Genomic DNA, 17,091 nt, shown 5'->3' with positions numbered 1-17,091 from the left:
TTGTACGTCTGCTTTTGCACCCTTTTCAGGGGCGAAACTACCGGGGGGTGTGGGGGGGGGGGTATGGGGGGGGGGGGTGTGGGGGGGTGTAACACGGTTTCGCAGGGCAATCGAAGATTTCGCAGGGCGCCAAGAACGGAACAGGTATGTAAGGAAAAGCTCCGCTATGCATTTTAGAGAACGGAACAGGTATGTAAGGAAAAGCTCCGTTATTTGCAAAGCGAAAGCATTTCTTACCGAAAGTCATAGCCAATGGATGCAATGATTGATGCATATGTTTATGAGGGCAAGGTTGAGTCCATGCCTGTTAATTTAAGTTGTAAATTATTCTTATGACAAGCACGGCGTCACTGGAGGGGAATAAGAGGCTGAAGGCCCTCACTTAACAGTGCAGGAACTAAAAAACATAATAAATCGTTAAGATACCGATTTTGTTTCATCTAATTGCTAACTTTTTCACGTATATTTTTATTAATTTTCTTTTATTTGCATTAATTCAGTAAATCACTTTCTGTATCATTGCAATGTTTTAATTTTGGATGTGTAAACATGGCCTTCTCGATACAAGAAACTGCACATTTCTGTCCAGGAAATAAAATTCCCCCAATCAAAACAACATCTTCCTCTGTCACTCACAACTACGTGCAATCTGAAACGAAAGGTTGCCGTTCCTTTCCTTCCCCAACGTCTAACACTAGAGTTCTAGCATGCCATCCCAACCTATTTTTCCCAATAAACAATAACATTTTCAATAAACAATCAGTTCTTTTAGCACAATAGTATTTTGCTAAATTTTTGTCTGAAAGATGCTTTTTAGCCCTTTTACAAGGTATAATTTCAAAAATTTTCTTCACGTCGGACCCAACCATGGTGGGTCCTCCTATCTCACTAAACTTGATACTTAGCCCCACTGGGCTAAATTTCGTTGCGCTGTCTACATCATGTACCCCTCCCCCAATTAGCTGTTTTTTTAGCTTAATTTTGCAAACCAACATTAAATGAAGTGAATATAAAAAAACAATTTACGGTCAAGTAGAGAAATATATATTTCATAGGCAATGAAGTTTCAAGTTTGTTCTTATTGCTTAGAAGTTTGTCCTTGGTAAAGACCAGTGTACACTGGTAAAGCTTTCTCTAGTATCCTATAGACAAACCGTTGCTACGAGGTCTGCAGGGCACCACTCAGTTTTGCAGGGCAGAAACCCTTTTCACCCCCTCAAACCTATTGGCCAAGTGACGCCCCTGACCCTTTGTGTGATACAATAAAAACTGTATGTCTAGGTCACTTATAACCCTGAAGTAGCAACAGAGTGCTCAGTTTTGTAGCAGTAGAAGTATGTAGATGTGCAATATTATTTTTCAGCTCCCAGCACAAACTGCATGCCTAGGCTACTTTAACTAAACTTGAACTAACAGCAGATAGCATACTTTTCCGTAGTTGACTTATGAAGTTTTAAAATATTCCTTTCCAGCTCCTGCCGTATCCCCAAATATTTCGTTTGTTGCAAACTCAACCCTGTCAACAGAGTTAGTTATCAAATGGCTTGAAATTCCAGTTTTGGAGAGAAATGGTGTTATCACAGGATATGTTCTACGTTTGATGAAATTTTGTGACTTTCTTAAGCAGCTAAACAATAAAAAGACCTCATTTGACTGCAGCCGTTCTCTGTATGACAGTGCAACTAATTTCAATACTGAATTCGTTCCCAGTCACCTTCTGCAGGCAACAATCGGAAATTTATCCTCCTACACTCACTATCTAATCAGAATTGCAGCTATGACATCTGCGGGCACTGGGCCCGAGTCAGAAGTTATTGTGCTTACTGCAGAAGATGGTAAAGGCCGATCCTTCATTTCTATTGTTTATTCACTTTTGTTTCGTGAAAAAGCACGGAAATAAACCATTACCTTCGTAAATTGTTAGATTCCGAGATCATTACAACTTCGAAGCCATCGCTTCTTTTGAAGGAGTAAGCAACTCTGTAAAACATTCAAAACCATTTCAGCAAATTAATATTAATATTTTAAATCATGATTTAAACTTAGAACTGAAGGTTATAGAAGTTTCATCACTTAAATGTGATGAGAATATTAAAAAGCTATCATTAATCCTTTTTGAAGATAAAATTCACAAAATTCGAAATTTTAGTTAGATTTGTCGCCAGTTCTTAATAAAGCTTGGCAAAGGATGCTTCACATTCCTATTTTGTGTATTTTTTATATTTCATTTCAGCATAATTTATTTTTACTATCTTTGGTTTTCCTGAAAGAAAATCTGATTTTGTTTTATTTTCTTTTAAGTTCCAAGTGCAGCGCCTGTGATTACTGCTGCCTACAACACCAGTGGAAAGAGCATCAAGGTTGAATGGATCAACATCCCTCTGCCATATCAAAAAGGCATACTGCTTGGCTACAACGTTCGATATATCAGAACCAATGCAAGTAGTGACGTCATCGCTGATTCCATCAACTGCACTGATATTTCACAGAATGTGACGCAGTGTGAAGTAAGAGGCCTAGACCTCTATGCTTACTACAACTTTTCAATAAGAGGATATACAATCAAAGGTTTGGGGCCTACAACGCAGGATATCGTTGTCAGAACTGGACCATATGGTATGATTTACTAGACAGCTTTTTCAACTTAAATACTGGTAGTGGTCAATCAATTCTTTTAAGGCAGAAATTGCATATATGTTGTTTGATAGCAGGAGTTTTGGTAGCCAGATATGTCTATTTTGCCCCTAGGTAAATTTACTGTTTTTATATTCAGTAATCCAAATTGCAGGCTTCATGTTATTGTATCTTAACAGAAAGCTGCCTTCTACATTTGATTCGGAATAATGATTATGTTGACATGGAATATCTGGACTTACCAAGTAAAACTTTCTCATTTAAATCAATTTTCAGCACATGGTGGCTGGGCAGAATGGTTGAGTTGGTCGTCATGTTCCAAGAGCTGTGGTGGTGGTTTGAGGTTTCGACGTAGAGAATGCACCAACCCTTCCCCTTGGAACGGAGGAGACTACTGCAAGGGTTACAGTATCAGCAATGAGACATGTAACACAAGACGTTGCTCAGGTAAAATATTTGAGGCATTTAAAGTTTGTGGCTAAGAACAAATATTTCATTCAAGCATTCATGCTCTGTTTACAGGCTGACTACACTGCAAGCAATGCCAAACATCTGAAGGAATGATGACCTGTTTGTAAGCTTTCTTATACATGCAAACTTAGAACAACGAAGAATTAAGAAAGATTGGAGAACAATATGGCGAAAAATATATTTTGCTAATTAGACTCCCTCAAATCAATAGAAGCTTGTAGAGATAAAAGCATCCTATAATTTTAGCCTTTCTATTTTATAACCTTAAGCTAGTGCTAATACACAAAAACAAACTAACTAAATACACAATAATATTTACTTTGTTGAAAAATATTATGTGAGCAAAACGACTTTCAAATGAATGAATGGTTTCCATCTTCATTAAGGAATGTACCTGGCTCTTCTTGGAGAAGACTGCTTGAATCACTGTGCGACAAGAAATTTGACATGTACGCGTCAAATCAATCTTAAAAACTCCCCAGCTAAGTTCGAGCAACTTGGGAAACAATGCAAAGACAAGACCAGCCAAGCCACGTGGAAGCAGCCTTTCCATCCTGCGTTCATTGAAAATGACAACATCTGTGCAGGTTTCAAAGATATACCAGCTCTCATTTCATGCAATGCAACTCCGCCTAGCGATGAGAAAACGAGAAGACTGTGCAATTGTCTACATCCATGTGAGTTTAACAAATTATTTACTGAAAAGGTTGTATATCTAGAGAGATACGCTTATTCAGTGTCATCTAAGGACGCTTTTATGTACTGTTGCTATTGTTACTTTCGGAAATCACAATATGTGGAATTTAAATGACTGAGAAGTTGTAGAAAACATTACAATGTGCTGACCATACTAATTCAGGTTTGGTAGTAATAATGAGCCTGTTGGTACTCTGATATTTTTACAACATCAATTATTCTAAAAGATTGCATTCACTGTATCTTTATGAGAGCCTTATGTTTATTGTAGCGGACATTGGCTTCAGTGAGTGGACAGCATGGAGCTATTGCACGAAGTCCTGCGGAGGAGGAAAACAAATTTCAAGAAGAAACTGTTTGTTACCAAATGGAGGTTGTAATGGTGACGGAGTAATGACAAAGGATTGTAATACATTGTCTTGTCCAGGTAAAAGCTTTTTTGCCCTTTACCCACAAAAATTGAAGTCTGATTAGTTTGTTCCAATGCGAACTAACTATTAAATCAATACAATTACTGCATTCAGGCTAACAGCAGCGCAGCAAACGTAATGATATAAGATAAATAAAAAAACATATAAAATCTGGGTTAAAATTCCGAAGACACATATTGTAACGATATATAATTCTAAATGATAATCAATAAAAGTGAAAATATTACGAAATTAAAAAAACATGATATCAAAATTCTAATTGCAGCTTCTGTTGCGTTTGCTGTTTGAAAGCCTTAAAGCAATACACCAATTCAACTTACGGCCTCATTTTGAAAAATTCCTCAAAAATTTTTGTGCAACATTTTGACCTTAGATAAGGATTTTAGTGTACTTGGAAGTTTCCATCATGGTCTTGCTCACGATATGGATTTATGTCGACATAAAGATTAAAATTTTGTAAGGGATTTGACCGGGATTGGCGACTAGGGGGGGCAACGTTTCACCCTGAACGCTTTTGCGGTCAAACCCCAAACAAGTCTTCAAACTTTATTTCTTCGTAAAATCTAAAATAGAATCACAAACAATATGAGAAATTGTGTCCAGCCTAAAATTATGGTGATAAAACCAAATCTGAGCTTTAAAGAGTCGAGGCCAGAAGCGAGGCTGTAAGTCGAATTGGTGTATTAAAATGATGATTACTAGGGACACATCAAATTTTTCATGAAACACTGAATTTTGAATATAATATCTAGTTTTCAATTCTGACGTGAAGTTTGGTATGTAGAATAAAACAGCATGTTCCGGCGAACATAATCCAAAAACGGTCTCGAAATGAGAACAGCTACTGCTTATATATGCAGGCTGACAGTTTGAGCCTAACTGTGCACGCATAATGAATCAAAACAATTTTTAATTATCCTTTTTTTCATCCAAGTGGCAACTTTGTTTTGTCCTTTTGTGGATGTTTAAATATTTACCTAGTCAAGAAAGGACCAAATACCTAGTAAAGTATGAGTTTCTTTCGTAGTTGATGGAAACTGGGGCCAATGGTCGACTTTCTCGCAGTGCAACAAGACTTGTGGTTATGGTTATCAGCATAGGTATAGAAAATGTGACAATCCGCCCCCTGCAAATGGAGGAGATGACTGCTATGGACCATCAGTTGACCAAGCAGAGGGCTGTAATCCACAGCTATGTCCAAGTAGGCCTAACATTACGTCATCTTCTTTCATTGGTCCCTTGACCCTTTGAATTTTAGAACTTGGGTATATCTCTTTTCGCAGTATACTGTTCTCTAAGTCTTTCTATTACAATCACATCGCCATTTACCTTTAATCTAGATGTATCAACCATGAGTATAATCTTAAGGGCATTTTTTAGTATCTTCTGTGTTTCATGCCATTAGTACCATATTTTTCTCTGCTTGAAAGGGTAATTGCTACTTATATTACACTTGAAGAATGTGAAACGTCCAGTTTACTTGTAGATGACGGTGTGGCCAGATGCTTTGAAATCTGACCTTTTTTGGAGTATGTATTTTTTTTTTATTATTTCAAAACTTTTAAAGGGAGTATTTTTTAGGTTTAAGCTGCTAGGATTTAGTCTTGTTGCAGTTGAGATACCAACGTGCACATGCATCTATGATTAATCTGGACCAGGTCTTTTAATATGCTTAGAAAGAGAGGTCCTTAGATCAGATAAGCTGGGAATACAAAATGATTTAATTGTTATATTTACACGTTTTTATTTACTTCAGCACATGGAGGCTGGAGTAGCTGGGAAAGCACAGGTGCTTGCAATCAAGCCTGCGGAGGAGGTCAAATGGTACAGCTTCGTTACTGTGATAATCCAAGACCTGAGTTTGGCGGGAAATTTTGTCAGGGAAGTCCAAATAAAACAGAGCCTTGTGCATTCAAAGAATGTAAAGGTGAGCGTAGCTTAATTCTAAGTAAGATGATATGTTAGTCTTAAAGGTCTAATTATCTTTACCCACGACCCAAGATTTGATTTGTATTAGAGGGGTAAACGCTCGAAATGGGTTGAATGGCGATAATTTCTTTTTAAACATCTTTCAAGCTTGCATAATCACTGAAAACTAGCTTATTGGAAAACTTAGCCTAAAACTAATGTTAAGTTCATTAATTTTTCAGCTATTTTAGGGTGGAGAGGGGTTATTCGAGACGGGTGCTTATACGATAGGAAGCCATTTAATGATAGATGGTAGTATAATGCCAATGACTAATGTAGTGGGTTTCAGGTATGGTAACTCACCTCGAGAAAGCCGTCCACAACGTCATTCTTCCGTCAACCAATATTTCAAAGAACCATTCTTATACGTTCAACTTACTTCCGGCGCACTAAGATATATCAAATACTTCAAAACCTTTAAGAATTATAAATTCTCACGGATAGCTCTCTGAATTCATGCGAGCAGCTACAGAAGTAGAATACATACATACATACTACATACAGAAGTAGAAGTAATATCAATAACTATAATAAATTGTTGTTTATATCTATCTTAGTCTAAGATCGTGTTTCATCATGCAGCATTGATCGAGTACATTTTTTCTTCAACAGGTTATCAAGTTCTTTTCTCCTTCACTCTTGTTGATTTTGAATGGGATTACAAGTATTTTTACTTAAGCAGTCAAATATCGGCCCATCTCTCAGCAGAAATACAAGCCAATGTAAGTAAAATCTAACATCTTTGTATCATGTTACTATTTGATCCATCGCCCCTTAGGGATAGACATTGTTGCACAGTCTTATTTCATAATAATTTTTGAAGCATGTATTCCCATTCTTTTAGCTCATTGTCTTTAATGTTTTGATAAAGAAAATCACTTCAGTTAAACGCTCTTAGCCTCTCTGATATGGGACTGGCTGATACTATCCACTGTTTTTGTTGCAGAAAATCTGATCTTTTGCAAAATGCACACAGATAAAATATAGCTAATCAAGATCTAATTTGAGAAAAAATATGGTGAACTGTGTAGAACAGGCCATTGCCCCTCTTCCAACCCCATCCTCTCTCTTTTATTTTCAAAAACTTCAAGATTTGCTAGAAAACTGAGTTAAATATTTCTAGAATATCATCACTGCAGTGACAGTCTCAGGTGTTTCTTGTCGGTTTAAGTGTGAAATTGTCCCGCATAGAAGGCATTAACCACAGCGCCCTCTAGATAATAACATTGTTTGATAATAATCAATATTTTTTAGATTTATTCACTTTACAAGAACGCGCCTTATGTATCTGGAGTAAGAATTCAGGGATTCAGGTGACCTATCAACTTTCTAATTACTTATTTATCATTTCAAAAAACTAGTTCTTAAAAACTTGATGTTACTAAGCGTACTTTCCTTGAGGCTCTCAAGCTCTTTCTGGTTTACCATATGTTTATTTTGCCTTTTTGACATATCATTTTATATCCTTTATATAAATGCTTCTTGTGAGTATTATGTAAAAGAATCTTCAAATGTTCAATCAAAACGAAATGAGAAACTACCGTGACTTTTTGGTAAAATAGGCTTGAAATATCTATATTTTAATTGAAAATTTTCTTTAATTCAGATTCATGGCATTGGTTAACTGTAGTCTGCATTTCTACAAAAACGAATAATGAATGAGAAAGGACATCTAGAAAGGCCTTGGCATTGGAATTATATTTTGCTTTATTAAAGTTTTACTTTGTTTTTGAAGGCGAAGTTTGGCAAGCAAAAGAAAACGTCGAGAAACAAGGTATGCAAAGCAAAAATTAAAATTACAATGAGTCATGCGAAATGAAATGAAACTCGACTTTGAACATGAAACAAGACTGTTTGCAAGGCCCCCTTGCAGACTAAACTGTATTATTTGTCAAAAGAAAGGTTATTTACAAAAGATTCAAATTAACTTAATTTAAGGATTAAAGACAAGAATTCAATCAAAAAAACTCGACTGTTGATGAAAAAGTTTTGAAAATTTTGTAGTACGTCACTCAGTCTCAAACGTCTCTGGTGTTTTGTCGTTTGTTTGTAGTGCGCCACTTTGTGATCCACCTTGTGCTCCAAATTTGCTTGTAGTGTGTTCCAAATAACTCTCAGTTAATAGTTCATCCTCCCAGGATATCGTCTTTTTAATGCAGTATGAATTGCAAGTTTAAATTTGTATTTATTAGTGAATTACTTTGTAATTTTATTTTAATAACATTCAGAGCTAAAAGACATGCAGTTTAATGTTTTGTAATGGTTTACGACAAAAGTCTGTAGTACTTTGACAAAAGGTCATGTGGTAGATTACCTAGCTACCTCTTAACGAGATATAAAAGGCAATCGGCAGATATAAAAGTGACTTTAGCCAGCTGTCAATCAATATAAGCCAATCAAATAGCGTGTAAGTGGAATCACACTCACTGATTGGTCAATTTTCAATTGAAATATAACTTAAGTCCCTTTAGTATCTGTCGATTGCCTTTAAGGTTAATGGCAAACATGAGTATGAGCCATTTAAAAACTTCAAAAGCTAGCTATATTGTAATTCAAGAATGAAAAAACTGAAGTACTCTGGTAGCTATAAATAGCTCTGTTTATTATTTAATAAAGCTGAAGTGTCTAAAGTGTATCTTCCTGTTTATTGCAGAAAAGAGCACGTGATTGCAAATACAGTTATTTACTACTCAGAAATCAAACAAGGAGAGGTTCTTTATTTGCAAGACTATGTCACTTCTAAAGGAAAATTGTTTAATTTGACAATTACTAAATTGGATACGAAAGCCTTAAATGGTGTGTATCAGTTTTTGATGTTGTTAATACCTAAAATGTATCATTTCTCTAATAATGTGGTTGTAATATTATCGAACACATCGCCATGTGTTTTGATTTCTGTAAAACACGGTAATTTGGTACGTAAACGGAAGTATATTTGACCAAGAGAGATGATTCATCTGAACAGACTGCCTATCCTTGTTGCATATCCGTTGCTATAAGTAAGATGGCACAAAGGCGTCACAAACAACCTAGGGTTTGATTTTAGTTCATTAAGGCACTTCATATTTACTCTAAATGCCTGTCGATTTTTTTGACAGTGGTCTTAACTTGCATAAACCCCTGTATGTTAAATTAACGCCAATGCTGTAACAGAAGGCACGGCTTTCCATATCGGTATCAATAACAACAAAAATACTATGGTAGATTGTAACATCAGACATTGATTGCTACCTATCTTTTTACCTTTTTATCTCAGTATGTTTCGATTAAAATCATGAAAAATCATTCCTTACCTTTCAGAATTGCCCGATCCTCCACAAAATCTTACAGTATCTCCAATTGACCCGAACACGCTCCACTTATCCTGGATGCCGCCGAAAAATTTGAGCCAGTATTCAAATCTCACCATGTACTATGTGTTCTATCGTGAAAATTATAATGAAGTTGGCCAATGGAATGTAAGAGGTCTTCCGATAACTAGTACTGAATTTAACATAACCCGGTTGACGCCAGTTACCTTGTATACAATACGAATGACCGTCTCCATCACTAATGGAAATGGTCCTGCCACCAAAGAGGTACTGAAAAGAACGTCAGAAGGAGGTAAACCTTTTTATCACATTATCTCTTTGCTCTTATACTCTATCACAATAGCGTGGCTAAAGGATGAAATGATGAAATTTTGACCACATAATCAGAAATGACACGGTGAAGTGCTCTTTAACCTGCAAATTCAGCTAAATCTGTTACAGGATTACTTAGATATGGTGAGGATAGACTCGAGTTCTACTACTGAACTGTGGTCTTTTTGGCCTGATTCATAAGGATGGAAGAGATTCTGTGCTCATTGGCCATATTTCAGCAGGTGACAGATCTTGCTGATTTCTCACAAATAGTGGTACCTCATGATGTTCTGTTAGGTTATATCGTCGAAATTCAGAAACTTTAGATATAGGTATGATTACGTCATCAGTTTTCCTCAGCATTAGGTTAATAAGAGATTCAGGCTGGAGTCACTTTACCATTCAGAAAATTGTAGACCCAATAGAGAAGCTGAAAGAAATATCCCATCTAATTAGGAATATGCTTTTGGTAATCAGTTACCTTGTGCTTTGCTTGGTATTTTTCCATCTTGCGTTGTTTATTGCAAACCCTGTCGATTTCAATCTGACTAGTGTTCAAAGGGCTCAGTAACTATTTTTAAAAAGCCAAATGAGTCATCATTAATAGCTTATATTTGTCGTCCTCTAATATGATGCTGTTTTCAATTTTTCAAAAATCTCTCAAAAATGGGGTAGGAGTTTCAACAAATGGGATAGAAGTTTCTTAAATTTTCACATTTTCCTACTCGAAAGTAAAATGATTAAAGCATCAATTTTGCAATTATTTTTTAATCATCTTTCAATTTTAATGACCCGCAGGAGACAGCCTCAGAATACTCTGGTTGAGGGTACTATTATTTATCAGGCCTTATCTTCCACCATCTTAAAATCACTACCTTTTCTGGTGGATGCTTTCAGAATCGCGTTTGCCACAGACTCAAACTATCCAAAACAATAATTTTATTTTATTTAATATCTTGCAGCTCCGAGTATTCCTCCTAAAAACCTTAAGCTGCGACCCATCAAACCAACGCAGATATACGTAGAGTGGGACCCTATTCCGTCTTATTATTATCATGGAAATCCACTTGGCTACATCGTCTATTACAAAAATTACCAAGAGAGCAGTTATCACCAGGCAAAAGTACCTTATGGAGCATCAGACGTGATTTTAAAAGATCTCAAGCCATTTCAAATTTACCTCGTAATCGTCAGAGCATATACAGCTGTTGGGGTCGGACCGGGGTGTACAGGCCTGACGAAGACTCCAGAGGGAGGTATGTTGCTTAAAAGTTACTGGCTATTACATTCAATCCTTGAATACAACTACAACTGGCAACGTAATATATATTTTGATATAATCTGGTTTGTTTTTAGTTCCAGCCGTCCATCCTCCAAACGTTCGAGTGCGGGAGAAGTATTCCTTGGACAGTGTTATGGTAACCTGGGATGAAATTGCTGCGGAAAAGTCAAACGGCCGTTTAAAAGGATACAAAGTCAAGTACACGATAACCAAAATGTCGAATGTGGATGTTCTGGTAACTAGCAGTAGTACAAAAGAGATTATCCTCGATAAATACACGTTTAGGTTGAAAATCACTGGCCTGACCAGCTATACAACGTATGCCGTATCAGTCTGCGGTTTCACAGATGCTGGTAATGGGCCCTATTCGGATCCCGTTATTGCAGGTAGAAGTTTTGCTTTTGGATATCAGGGCCCTTACTTATTAAGACTTTGAGAATTCCCTGCATCTCTGTTCTTGTTGGTTTGGCCGTATGTCCGTTTTTAGATACAACTGTACACGCTTTCATGTGTAGAACGAAACAAGTCTAAGAAGCTAAGACGACTCTAACTTGCTACTCAGAGTTTTGGTCTCTTGCGCGTGGTCATCATGCAACAAGTCAATGACCATTGAACGTGAAGCTTGGAGTAACATCTTAGAAGCTATGATCTATTGAGAATAGTGAAGCATTATCATGATTTTCTATCTTTACCTAATGCAACGTTTTCTAATCATCAAAGCATACCCAATTGGGTTTGTCTAATATTTGCTGAATCACTTTCTGAAACAACAAAAGCAGATTTTGAGAAGATACTAAAATCACTTCCTATCTGTTCCCGCCTGTCCATTTTTGAATATAAAAATCATTACATGTACCGTTAAACTCTTTTGCAGACTTTAGATACACCACTAATTCAATATCAATGTTTTTCTGCAACAGAAACCTGCAAATGCCCTTCCAATATATTCTTAAACTGGTACGAAAGCAGACCATACGTGACTAAATTTGCAAATAATACAGTTCATGGAATTTTCAAACAATCAATCGACAGAATGGTTAAAAAGTCTTGTGGAACTTGCAACGGAATCGCGCCATTCGTTAATTACTACATAGGTCCAAATGGGGAAAGTCCAGAAAAAAATAGCGGATTGGCAGTTAAAACACACATTGGAGATGGCTATCACATTACCTTTCCAGTCTTTGGGAGAGCAGAAATTCGGAACTTTATGGATCACCATATATTTGTGTTGCTTGTACAGTCTGGAGGCAGTGCAATGATTGTTAGTGGGGTCATTGATTACGCTGCAAAGACGCTGAATGCATTAAAATCAGCTAAATCGACCTGGCCGATTGTGGCAATTTCACTTCTTATGAGCATCATTGTTGGTATAATTATCTGGTCTGTCGTAAGTGTCAATTTCTTTACCCAAGCCTTGTTTATGATTAGATATATTTTTAGCTTCAGTCTTGCCATGATTGCAGTACGTTATATGACTATATAGTGGGTTGAATCATTCAGAGCAAGTTTATTTTAATCTTACCTTTATGGACTCATTGCTGTTTTTGTGTATGATAGTTTATCGAGAAGTTCCGATCTGAACTCTATTCCTGCGACCCGGATACCCAAATAATGAAGGTTAAAAAGGCTCTACTCTTCGAAGTATCGTCGTTTAAAAGTTATTTCATTCGGTATTTCTCGTAGATGGTCTCTTGATTAAGCGACTAAACACTATTCAGCATTGCTTCCTATAGGGCAAGTCTTTTTATACAAGGTTTGTTTTACACCAAAGCAATGTATCTCATTCCGTTCGTCACAGAATGCTTGCTTGTTTTTAGGAACAATTTCAAAATGAGGAATTTTCACGTGGACGATATATATTTGGAATTTGCCAAGGACTTTGGTGGGCATTTGTTTCTATGACCACTGTCGGGTAAGCTGTTTGGAAAATTATTACTTCTTGCTTATAATGATTAATGACTTTAATACTTTGATAATACATATTATTAAGCAAAGTAATATATTTGATGGTTAATTATGTAACTGCTCAAATTGTATACAGCATTGCTGGTTGCAATATAAAGCTGAAAATCACAATTGAGTGTCTTTTAAATATCTTTCATAAGCCTGTGAAGGTTCTATCTATCAACAGAATTCCTTTTGAATGAACGCAAGTTTTCTATTTCGAAAAATAACAGTTTTCAAATTTTTTACAGTCATCTAACGTTCATTTCAGATTTCTCTCTATTTGAATTCTATTTGACAAAAGCTTTATGCCTTTTAAGATACGGAGACATAACACCACGAACCTACCTTGGTAAAATAATTGGTATGATATGGACGTTGATTGGCTTAGTGTTAACTGGAATACTAACAGGTGCCTTGACGTCGACGGTCACTGCGTTAAGTATATCACCTACAGCTACCCTGTACGATACAAAAGTAAGTGGAATTTGCATCAATAGCTGCAATTTAATGAAATCTTTCTGGCTTGAATTATCTTTTAGCCGACATTTTCCGATTTTCTTTAGGCTTATGCTAAAATTTGTTTCTTGAAATCTATTATATTACCCTACATGTATTTTTGTTCCGAACAGTTTTTCATTGAAAAGGGACAAATTTGACTTGTTAAGCTGTAAAAACCTGTCATAGCAGATTTAGGCCTGGCAAAAATTTTGTTTCAATGGAAATTGGTTTTGAAAAATATTTTTTTTTGGTTATCAGTCTCAGTCATTTTATAAGTAGCGAGCATCAAGTTTCTTTTGATGGTATCATTTTGGTTCTTTGTATGAAAATATGATCAACGTTTTGAAAAAGGGAGCTATTGATCCTCTGATATTCCTTAAAATTGCTCTGTGGATTGCTTTTACTAGTCATTCATAAAATTTCTTTTAGACTGCTGTTATAAATAGCTCTTATGAGTATGGTTTGGCGGTGAGACGAAATGCAAAAATTGCTTCCAGTGAGTATGACCAATTATCTGTAACACTTTCACCATTGTTTCTAACACTGTCACAATGGTCAATTCCACATTTTGAAAGATTAATATTTCTTTTATAATTATCTTGGTCATCAAAAGTTATGGATTAGAAACGATTAAGAAGTAGAAACGATAAATGATTGCAGTTGAACTCAGTTGGTTGACAAATCTATCATGGGCCAGTCGTTCTTGATTGAAAAACAACTTGAACATGTTGAATTTAGGTAACTTGGTACCTTTATTGTGTTTGGAACCCATAATAAAAACACACATACACCCTCATATTTTCTTTTCTGTTCAAGCTGCCTCAATAAAGGTATCAAGTTACCTAAATATAATTTGTCATATAACACACAGCTTCTCATAAATTCCTTGCCCAAAAGACCAGTGATCGAAAACAACTTGAACATATTAAATCAATCCAGAATCTTACGATATTCAGATGAAAGTTGGGTTCTATTCTTACATGCTTTCAATTCTTTTGAAAGACGCAAGATTTGAAACTGCTGCAGAGGTCCTCTCTGCTTTGGAGAAGAAGCAAGTGGACGCAGCACTTCTGGATGCCTTTGTAACGGCAAGTCACACCCCAACGATCAACAGGTTGAATCTCAAAGTGAAGAAAGTCATTCCAGGAAATGCAGGCTTTGGTTTTGTTCTTTCTAAAGAGTTAGTCCGTCTTGAAAGTGACTTCCGGAGTCATATTTCTTCAGAGCAAACCCTAATATCAGAATTCGTTGCTCAGATGACAAGTATGCTTGAGGTAAAATTTAAGAATTCTTTCTTTAATTAGCACGCCATTTATTTCTGCTATCATTTATTTTCGCATTTCATGTTTTCTAAACAAAGGCAACCTTCAAGTATTAAGTTTTAGAAAAGTTTTTTGATGTTCTACTCATGAATCGGACCATCAGGATTTCTTGATTAAAATATAATAAAGCTTTTAAAGGATATACAATTTTCTTCGTGAGAGTTTAGCACTCTAAAATTCACGTAGCACTTTCTCCATTAAGTTAGAAAAAAGCATTTAACAAGAATTTTAAAAAAGATATTTGCTATACCAGTGTAACTTTGTAAATAATTTAAAAACCAAGATGAAGATGATAATTATGTTTTATTCTTTGATATCGTTTCAATTCATTTCACATAAACTATACTTAAACACTATGGGAATCTAAATGCTAATCAAAATTCGTCAGGATATGGTTCCTTTGAAGTACTATTTTCTTGAAATGCAAACTGTTTAATTGATCCAGCTCAATATATTCGCTAGTTCTAATTTTCATTCAAATAATTTGAAGTAATATTTTTCTGACCAAGTAAACTCACTAGATTTCAGATGAAAAGCCGCCAAAGATCAAGCTGTTTGATCCAAAGACTCCAGTATTTTGGATCATCCTGAAAAATCTTTTGGTAATGCTTGGAAGCTTTGCCTTGCTAGGAATTTCCTGGACAGTATTTAAAAGATTTAGGAAACCAAACAAAGTTGCACCTGCCGTCGGTAAGTCTGATTTCCAAACACCACAGTAATACAGCATAAAATTTCACTTTATCTATGTAATACATAAAAAACGTCTTTACAGCCTTGTTAAAGCATTTAAGTAACCAACATCAAAGAGTTATCTTTTCTCTTAAAAATTGGATATCGAATAAAGGTAAAAAAAGCTGGTAAATATTTTCCATCTTGATCTATCGACCCTGATTCTGGCGTTTTGGGCTCTTGGGGTGTCAGGTGAAAAACTTTAATGTGTTGTAAAAATGTTTGCTTTCTTCATAGCTATTTTAGATTGAGATGAACCAACCTGAAAAATAGAGGAGAAAAAAATTATACACAACTAGCTACATTTTCCAAATATTTGATTTTCCACACGTGCATAATGTTTTTTTATCTTATTCCAGGGAGAATGAAAAAGTTTGTTGATTCTTTTGAAGACCAATTGGAAGACTTTAGAAAGCATCTTGAACATATAACAGAAGAGATGAGTGAACAAAACTTAAATGATATATTGACATTAACCTATCTAAAGAAGAGCCTCGGAAGACATCAATTTCGTATTCAGAACTCGTAACCTATATAGTGCTTTCCTGCTCATTTTTGTCGTCTGATTGAATGTATAATCATTTCTACTTCAAACTGATGCTGATCCAAATATGTATCTGAGTATATGCATCATAATAAATATGTATATAAATATGTATATATTTTTCTTATGAATTTAGCGTTTAAGTCCTTTCGTAAATAAGTTGATGTTAAAGCGATAAATTTTTCTAGAATAGAGTGATGATTTTCTAGTTACTTAGCGTATAATTTAGATTCCAACACGTGTGCAGGAGTCAGTAGAAATCAAGCATGCTTTGACACACCGGTAAATAGCCATTGTCATAGTGCCTTAAAAATGTGAATGTGTATAAAATAAGCAGTTTTCCATTCTTGGAATGCGTCTGATGCAGTTTGCGCGGTTGTAAAAACGTATGCTAAAATTCTTGATTTTAGGTGGAAAGTCTCTGAAAAGTGTAGTATAAACATCTTGAGAGATTAACTTGGGAAAGATCCTAGAGGCCTTAAGAGGCTCTTTGTTAAGGCATCAGATTAACAGTTCTCGTAATGCTTGCTTAGCAAAAGTGAATGATTTTGAAAAGAATGATTTCCATTCTAAATTATAATCTAGACATGAATATGTTGATAGTCAACATGACTCGAAATTGTTTATAAAGTCACCACGTCGATGAATTAAAACATTGATATTTCTAACGAATGAAGTGGAGGATAGTTCTATCCTCCCCACGGTACTGTGACCTCTATATACCTAGTTCAGTAACTATTACGAATTTGATAATATGTAGGACTCTTTATGGTTTAATTAATAGGTAACTGTTAAGTTTGAATTCCTAAATATTTTCTTAGTCTATGATAACAGTCGAAATTACTGCTTGTTGTTCAGTATGTTGTTCAGTAACCATTTTACAAAGACTGATAAACCATTTTGATTTAATAGAAAACTCGCACGTGAAAATCGATAGTGTTAAAAT

General features: G+C 35.5%; 1 protein-coding gene across 1 annotated transcript in view; it reads left to right on the top strand.

The window, feature by feature from the left end:
- Positions 1–17,075, top strand: part of LOC135690773 (uncharacterized) — a 75,336-nt gene extending 58,261 nt beyond the window's left edge. The window contains exons 31-51 of the mRNA XM_065208430.2: positions 1,473–1,835; positions 2,302–2,616; positions 2,911–3,081; positions 3,492–3,782; positions 4,073–4,228; positions 5,260–5,433; positions 5,989–6,159; positions 6,813–6,922; positions 7,455–7,513; positions 7,936–7,974; positions 8,854–8,996; positions 9,501–9,803; positions 10,786–11,079; positions 11,180–11,491; positions 12,026–12,492; positions 12,923–13,017; positions 13,370–13,526; positions 13,980–14,046; positions 14,553–14,824; positions 15,394–15,562; positions 15,961–17,075. Coding sequence (XP_065064502.2) covers positions 1,473–1,835; positions 2,302–2,616; positions 2,911–3,081; positions 3,492–3,782; positions 4,073–4,228; positions 5,260–5,433; positions 5,989–6,159; positions 6,813–6,922; positions 7,455–7,513; positions 7,936–7,974; positions 8,854–8,996; positions 9,501–9,803; positions 10,786–11,079; positions 11,180–11,491; positions 12,026–12,492; positions 12,923–13,017; positions 13,370–13,526; positions 13,980–14,046; positions 14,553–14,824; positions 15,394–15,562; positions 15,961–16,130 — 4,298 coding nt within the window. The 3' untranslated portion in view covers positions 16,131–17,075. The remainder of the gene's footprint in view (positions 1–1,472; positions 1,836–2,301; positions 2,617–2,910; positions 3,082–3,491; positions 3,783–4,072; positions 4,229–5,259; positions 5,434–5,988; positions 6,160–6,812; positions 6,923–7,454; positions 7,514–7,935; positions 7,975–8,853; positions 8,997–9,500; positions 9,804–10,785; positions 11,080–11,179; positions 11,492–12,025; positions 12,493–12,922; positions 13,018–13,369; positions 13,527–13,979; positions 14,047–14,552; positions 14,825–15,393; positions 15,563–15,960) is intronic.
- The last annotated feature ends 16 nt before the right edge of the window (positions 17,076–17,091 follow it).

Source organism: Rhopilema esculentum, chromosome 4 (genome assembly GCF_057945365.1).
Source record: "Rhopilema esculentum isolate cy_ngs chromosome 4, ASM5794536v1, whole genome shotgun sequence".
NCBI lineage: Eukaryota > Metazoa > Cnidaria > Scyphozoa > Rhizostomeae > Rhizostomatidae > Rhopilema > Rhopilema esculentum.
Note: the sequence above shows the minus strand (reverse complement) of the source record. Positions and strands in the feature narration are given on the sequence as shown.